The sequence below is a fragment of the Limulus polyphemus genome, unplaced genomic scaffold, assembly GCF_000517525.1.
Source record: "Limulus polyphemus unplaced genomic scaffold, Limulus_polyphemus-2.1.2 Scaffold1513, whole genome shotgun sequence".
NCBI lineage: Eukaryota > Metazoa > Arthropoda > Merostomata > Xiphosura > Limulidae > Limulus > Limulus polyphemus.
Genome location: NW_013667123.1, coordinates 178,816 through 187,468, shown reverse-complemented (window position 1 = coordinate 187,468; position 8,653 = coordinate 178,816). Strand labels below are relative to the sequence as shown.

General features: G+C 35.3%; 1 protein-coding gene across 1 annotated transcript in view; it reads right to left on the bottom strand.

Annotated features, from left to right (window-relative positions):
- LOC111086882 (protein kinase C-binding protein NELL1-like) overlaps nucleotides 1-4,184 on the bottom strand; it is a gene marked incomplete at its 3' end in the record, with an annotated part of 96,696 nt that extends 92,512 nt beyond the window's left edge. Inside the window, exon 1 of the mRNA XM_022391545.1 lies at nucleotides 3,327-4,184. Within this exon, the coding sequence (XP_022247253.1) occupies nucleotides 3,327-3,441 (115 nt within the window). The remainder of the gene's footprint in view (nucleotides 1-3,326) is intronic.
- Nucleotides 4,185-8,653: the final 4,469 nt, after the last annotated feature.

The following is an 8,653-nucleotide window of genomic DNA, read 5'->3' as shown; positions in this document are numbered from 1 at the left end:
TAAGGGATTAGAGTATACTAAACTTTACACATTATATAGACTACGTGACATTTAGGCGATTAGTTTAACTATTATACGTGATGTACGTTTTTTGGGGGGTGGTTAATGAAAGTGTTCCAAAACGCGACATAAATTTCTTGACAACCTAATATTTAGGAGTTGTTTATTTTTGCTTCGTTTATTTTTATCCATAAAAGGCCAATAATGAGTATGTCATCTGGAATCCCGACTTTGAATAATAAAGTATAGCAAGCATATCATATTTTATTCAGGCACACATTCAAATAAAAGAAAGGAACATCTACAGTTACATGTGTGTAAGTATACCTGTGTTCAAACATTAAGACTGCAGGGCTACTCATCTTCACGCTTGTGTATTTTAATTAGTAGATAAGGATAGTGAATAATGATAGATCATTTGAACGATAATTTAATTATTGTGCACCTTCAGCTCATAAGTGACATTTATCTCATACAAAAACCTCTACACATTTTCGATGTCTCGATTTTTCATGAAAATTCAACCTACCACATTCTGCATCAATTAAGAATTTTTTTATTATTATCTTATTGTAAAATTAAAAAAAAACTCTACTTTGAATGTATTGTGAAGTGGTTAAAAATATAACATTGATATATGTGGAGTGAGTAGGAATATTAGATCTTGTCTTATTGGGGTGAGTAGGAATATTATATCTTGTCTCTGTGGGGTGAGTAGGAATATTAGATCTTGTCTCTGTGGAGTGAGTAGGATTATTAGATCTTGTCTCTGTGGAGTGAGTACGATTATCAGATTTTGTCTCTGTGGAGTGAGTAGGAATATTAGATCTTGTCTCTGTGGAGTGAGTACGATTATCAGATCTTGTCTCTGTGGAGTGAGTAGGAATATATCAGGTATGTATGCTTGATGAATAGAACAATTATTGGTTATATTTACAGAATAATTGAAAATAAATAACACATATCAGTGGAGTGGCTGGAAATATATGATGTAGTGACTTGAGTCACTAGAACAATTATATCTTATATCTACACAGTGGCTGGAAATATATAGTGCGTATCAGTTGAGTGACTGAAAATACATGATATATGTTTGTTAAGTGACTCGCATCAATTGAATGCTAAAATATATGATATATGTCCTTTGAGCGGTTCGCATCAGTTGAGTAACTGAAAATATATGATGTATATCTTTTAAGTGGTTCGCATCAGTTGAGTAACTGAAAATATATGATATATGTCTATTGAGTTACTAAAAATAGATGATGTATTTCTACTGAGTTACTAAAAATATATGATATATGTCTATTGAGTTAATGAAAATATATGATGTATGTGTGTTGAGTGACTGAAAATATGTGATGTATGTCTATTGAGTGACTGAAAATATATGATGTATGCCTGTTGAGTGACTGAAAATTCGTAATATATATATATATCCGTGGAGTGAATGGCAATGTGTAACATGTGACTGGGGTTTACATGTGTAACTTGAGTTGTGATGTTATTATATTCCTAGTCACTCCACAAATTCAAGCCGTACATTTTTCTGATAATTTTAAGCATACGTTATACGTTTCCAGTCAATCCACATGTATGCACTATGCATTTTTCGGGTCAGTCTATACATACACTTTCTTATATCTTTATAGTCAGTCTACAAGCATACCTTACATATTTAGTGGCGTAGCTACATCCCATGGGACTCGTGGAGAATAATCGCATGGGGTTCTCTTAACCTCTGTTGTTAACTATTGCAGGGGCCACAAAGAATTGGGAGCTTGGGAACCTGAAGCATGATCCAATCAGTAAGACAGGTAATTGCGTCCGAGTTACATACTTTCAGCCACTCTGCAAGCTTACTATAATTCCGGTCATTCCACAGGCATACCATATTTACTTCCAGTCACACATATATCTCTGATTATCTCCCTGGCATCCCTGATATATTTAGTCATCTTCCTGGTGCACCTTACACATTTCCAGTCACTCCCCAGTCATATATCTCCGGTCATCTCCCTGTTGCACCTTACATATTTCCAGTCACTCCCCAGTCATATATATCCGGTCATCTCCCTGTTGCACCTTACATATTTCCAGTCACTCCCCCGTCATATATATCCGGTCATTTCCCTGATGCACCTTACATATTTCCAGTCACTCCCCAGACATATATCTCCGGTCATCTCCCTGGTGCACCTTACATATTTCCAGTCACTCCCCAGACATATATCTCTTGTCATTTCCCTGGTGCACCTTACACATTTCTAGTAACTCCCCAGTCATATATATCCGGTCATTTCCCTGATGCACCTTACATATTTCCAATCACTCCCCAGACATATATCTCCGGTCATCTCCCTGGTGCACCTTACATATTTCCAGTCATCCACAATAATTTCATACTTCTAAAGTCCTTACCAATTAATGTTTTAGTGTTGATACTTACACTGATGCAAAAACACAAAAGACCAAACAAACAGTTAAGATGGTCGACAAAATACAAATTTTGTACTTTTTTCGACTGAAAGAAAATGTAATAGAATGTTTATGAATGCATATCATTCTTTACATTTACCTTTGATTCACAATATGTTCTAATTTAAACGTACGCATTATGAAATCTGGGGTATTGTCAGATCAAAAAACTTTCAGTTTGCATTGTTATTTAAAGGTATAAATGTTTTCCTGGCATTCTTTAATAATATCACATCAATCAATTTACGTGTATCTTGTGCTCTATTCGAGATGTTGTAGCATCCAAGCTGAAAAGATAGTTACTCACAATGCAAACAAAATAAAAACAACAATACCAGAATCTCATATAGCTTCTATCGTACGGTATAAGTTGAAAATCTGCAAACAATCCTAATGTTTGATGCTTTATGTATAATTATAAGTAGTGCTATTTAACTAATACCCCCCTCTATCACAATATATATCACCGTCTTTTAAGTCAATAATACCCCCCCCCCTCTCTATCACAACGTATATCACCGTCTTTTAAGTCAATAATACCCCCCTTCCCCTCTCTATCACAATGTATATCACCGTCTTTTAAGTCAATAATACCCCCTCCCCCTCTCTATCACAATGTATATCACCGTCTTTTAAGTCAAGCTTATTTCGCGTTTTTATTAAAACGTGTTATTATCCTGTGGCTCTACTTACGGTGTACAACCTTTGTTTCATAAGCCATTAACATAAAAGGATAAAAAAAACACACGTTTTTCCATTGAAGGTTATTATCAACTAGATGACTTATGTAAGACAACGTGTTTTTCTCAAGAGTTTGCGAAATCTAGAATTGCGAATAAACAACTCACCTAACTTGTAAACAACCAGCTCTGATGTGATGAGTGCGTAGAGAAATGCAAGCATCGTGGAACGACATCGGAGCCACGGAATACTCGAAGAGAGATCTATTAATCCTACTTTCATGTGAGCGTGTAGACTATAACATTGCAAAAAGAACAATCCGTGTTATAGCCCAGAGACATTGGGATTTGAGGTCAGCCTTCGGACTCGTCCAGGTTTATTATCAGCAGCACGAGCACAGAAGCAAACCATCATGTGTCAGAGTAAGTTGTGTCATCTAGCTAGTTGACACCATTTGATGGTAGTCTGTTGCCAAAATATACTTCTCTTCTTTTTCTTCAGCAGCCCACTGTACACCGCCGAGCTTTCATCGTGTACCGAGAAGGGTTAATCGTTGCTCGACAGCTTCCACCTTTCCCATCACATATGTCGTGGAGGTTCAAACGAAAATGACGGCGACTTCCTGCTCGTCGGCAAGAAACTAGAGTGGATTATTTAGCACCCAACAAGGCTGGAGAACATTATCTTCTCTTCAGTAACCAGAGACATCTTTACAATGCGCGCTGCGCGTGCTCTACTCACACTACGAGCTCACCAAGACAGGAACAACAACGCCTCCTTAAGTCCGCGAGAACGAGGTTAGTCAGGTTAAAATCGAGTAATATGCATGCCACGGACAAGCGTCAAAGTCGGCGAGCCCGACTACTGTCTCCCGCTAGGGGTTATCGATCGTTGGCGTACTACTTACATGGGTTATCAGGTGGGGACGAATCATGCAGACTACGAGACAGGATAGATACCCTCAATTTGTTCTGTCTATAATCCGAAGTGTGCTCTATTTCATAGCGCATCAAATGCACACTCGTCTTAAGTTACAGTCATTCTGGAATGCAGTTTCTAGCTGCTCTTTGTGCAAAGCTACGAAGATCACAGCATAAGATAGAGAACTGCAATGCGGCGAAGGCAGAAAACAAAGAACATAAAAAAATACGGTAGCCAAACTAAGCTTTGGTAAATGAGCTCAACTGCTAAAAGTAGAAGAAGAAATTCAGCATAGAAAATATAAAATCTTTAAATAAAAAATTGCGCTTAATTTTTAAGTATAATTAAGCGCATGCATCAATTAGTTTATTAAAAAATAAGAAACTTGCTTCAATTCATAAAGACAATAATACTGTAATAAAAACCGAGCATACAGGAAGAAGCCAGTTCTTTGTATCGTGAGTAATTCCACATAAAGCCAAGTTCACGATGTTTCTTATTTAGAAAATGATTATGATTGTGTATACAACTTCAGGACATTTAAACATAAGTGAGTTGGTAATGATCGTGTGATGAAAGGTGATATTTTCTTTTAAGAAACTTGTAAACTGTCAGTTATCACTTACATGTGCAGCAGAATATAAAGATACTTACTAATATAATTCACTGAAAACTAAAGTTAGATGTGAAAGAAAAAATTGAACCAGAAACTGTACTATGCATTCTGAATTTAGATTACACCCAAAACACCTGTTTGTTTCTACCAAATTATCATCTAGTTATTGAAAGCTGGAATAAGAGGCTGGCAAGTGATGAAGTTGCTGATTTTTGCTAAGATAAAAAGTAGGTTTGTGAATGAATTTAAAGAAAAACAACTGATAAAATGGAAGATAAAAGATTTGTTACATAAACATCTATAGCAAAGAAGGTGATCAGTTTATATATATAATTTTCATTTGTACATTTTCTCAATTGTTATCTTAATTACGAGTACGATTAGGATTCTTTAATGAACAAGCGTGCATATAACGACAAAACAGTTATAGAAAAATTCAAATTACATGAACTTGTTGAGGTCTTTTTGCACATCCCAACCACACGTTAGGTTTAAAGTTCACTGATACTAACTCACTATCCAATTTTAAATACTTTTGTTTATAATATCTAGAATTCACATAACAGTTCAATCGCAAATAATTGGTTTGTCATCGTCAGCGTCTGTTCTCTCCCAAAGCTATGAGTGTTAAGACTGGTCATTGTTAAAACAAAATTTTCCATAGGTTCATACGTTTCATGTGTTTAGCAAAATTACTAGCGAAATATTTCAATGTCAACTTGAACTTAAGGCATGCATATTACAAAGAGTTCTCTCAATGCTTCATATTACTCCATGAAACCAGTGTTCGTAAAATACTTTTGGTACCCTAGTGGTTAGTGTGTTAACTATGGATCTAAGGCTACATGGATCGCGTCTCGTTACCGCAAAATCGCGCTTCCTAACTTAACAATCTCAGTCCGGTATGGTTAGACCATGCCTTTTTTGTTATCATACCAGTTTATTTCCAGTAAGATTGAGATGTGTGTTTATGTTATCATATCAGTTTAAATCCAATAGGATTGACATGTGTCGTTATGTTATTACACTTATTATACCAGTTTAAACCCATTTGGGTTGAGCTGTAAGATAGTACATGTGTTTATTATGTAAAACAGTTTTTATATACACACACACACATATATATATACACAAACACATAATTGGAAACACTATAAACAAAGAGTGTGATCATGTGACGACTGAATGTAAAATATATATGTATCTATGTATGATGCATTTATGAGTACGTATTTTGTGTATAAAAATAGTAAATATCCCTGTATATGTACATGTCCTTGTTTTGCTGCATATGTGTCTGGTTTGTTTGAGTTCGGAAATAGTTAACAGTACATCTATTACGTAAGTAGCTTTAATCGTAACATATAACATTTCCCTACACTTGCTCGTACATAGAAACATGCACTTTTAGAACACTGTGGCTCGGTTTCGACATCAGGAAGAATTATCCTTGTAACTTTTTAACATTAACTCAGGCTGAGTGAGCATAACGTACTCTTGGTTGTGTGTTTTATGAATATTGATATTCAAACAAAAGGAAGACAGTTAAAATATATGTTTATATATACACACACATTATCATTAACGTTATAAATCGCAATGCATCGACGTTTTTTATCGCTTAATATGACATTAAAATTGCAATTACTTGGAGATTGCCTTTGATTTGTAAGACTCGTTGTTAATGAGAAGAAAAAACAACAACAACAAAAAATGTACTCTGGATATTGATTTGTGTGAACTTTATGAGCTGAGATTTTAAATGTTGCGATTAAAGCATATTCCACACGATTCCTATTCACTTTATTATGCTCATACACTACTAAAACAGAACTGAGCATTGGGAAGTTCAAACTAATATGTTAATATAAAAGCAAAACCTTGTTTGTCTTGCCATATTTCAGTCAGAAGTATAAGCTTTGAGAATATTTGAAAATGATTTTATAATTGAGACTAAGCTTTTTGAGGATTTATTTGTTTGTTCTTAAACACAAAGCTACACAATTGGCTATTTATGCTGTGCCCACTACGGGTATCTAAACTTGAATTTTAACATGATAAGTCCAGATACTGCTGAGGCATTCGGGGGCACATTAGCTGCGAAATCAATATATAATTGCTGAACATGTAATACTTTTCTCCACAGCTCACATATGTGGGGACATATAGTGTAATTTTAAGCTAAGACTACATCAGCCAAGTTCATATCTGTATCGCTGTCTGAAGTGACTTTATTGTAATGGAATAGTTTTAAACGTGTAGCTGCCACAAACATGAGTTAATTCTAAGCTACAGCATGTTTTTACATCACACCTTAGAAAGTCCAATGGAGGCGTTGCTTGATATTTTCTATTTTGTTCATTCATTTTATATTTTGTGTTTATATGGAGATTAAGCTTAATTGTTGTAAAAACATGATGTTATAAAGTTAAAGACATCTGCTTGTCACTGGGAGATACAGGAAGTTACGCCAGTCAATCACTGGGTTGGTCAGAATGAAAAAAGACTGATGAACTCTGACCTCGTGTTCCTAACCTAGTCATCTCAAGACCCACATTTCCTGTAGCTGGGGCAAGTGATTAATGACATTCTGCAGAAGCGTTACTATGGATACGCATTTGGAAGTCATCTACCAGTTATTCTTTATCAATTCTTAGTTAATATACATGAATCTACCAACAGGATATTTAACTTTATTTTCTCTGCCTGAGTATTCATTCATCTATTTGCCTGTGTATGTGCTGGGTGTCTGTCTGTGTTCGTGTATTGTTATCTGTTCATTCTATTTCTTTCTTTATCTTAATCTGATTTTCTTTTATCTAATATATAAAGCTAAGTTTGTGTCTCTTTGTTCGCACCTTTCAGCCATTTGTTCCTCATACGTTTCCACATTTCTTGATCAACCAGCACCAAACTTTACACAGTAATATAGGATGCTACCTTTGTGTACTTGTATTGCACATTTAATTTTTATTATGTTAAGAAATGATATAGAAGCACAATTTCATATCCTTTGTTACAAACGCGTTTTATTTCATCCGCCCCTCCCAGTGGCACAGCGGTATTTCTGCAGATTTACAACGCTAGAATCCGTGTTTCGATACACGTGGTGGCCAGAACACAGATAACCCATTGTGTAGCTTTGTGCTTAATTACAAACAAACTTATATTTCATCCATTCAACGGATGGATATTCCAGCTAGTATATACTTGAATCTTATCCAGTTATCTGTTGTCTGTTTTCGTATATATATATATATATGTCAGGTTTACATGAGTTACCGTTTTTTTAGTCCGTCGTTTTAGTTTCAAAGTGTTTGTATAGTCAGCATTTTAAGGTGTATTTCATGCGTAATATACACCCTTGGTGTTTGTATTCACAAACTTTTGGTTTGTTTCAGCACATTTTAATCGATATATCGATACATATTCCGGATCTGACGTTGGGGTCAGTTAGAGGTTAATGGCGATGGACATCTATTTCAATATTCTAGTTAACATAAACTTTCCTTTCTTATCACTTGATTTACTGTGAATGCGGACAGTTAGAAGTATTCGCTCAGCTTAATTTTCCCCGAAAGGGGGCCTAAGTTTTACCCGCTCGCACCATTATACGGTAGTATGGTGTTTGTCAGTCAGTCAGTAGACGTTAAAATGACGTCACATACGGGACGCTTAAAATTGCAATTTGTACTGTCCTGACGTCAGTAAAACGTGCGTATGCCATGAAGAATTATATTCTCTTTAAGCTACAACACAGCATGACATATGAACTTAAAAAGCAAAAAAATAAAAACATTTATGACTTTTAATTTTGGTTTCATTTACCTTTGAAACAGAACACTTTCGGGGACCCTGCGGAAGTACATCTAGTATCTGTACTCTGCATCTATCTATAATTTTTTTATATCATGTATTCAGTACAATAGATTTTATTAAGCCCTCCAGCAAGGTAAA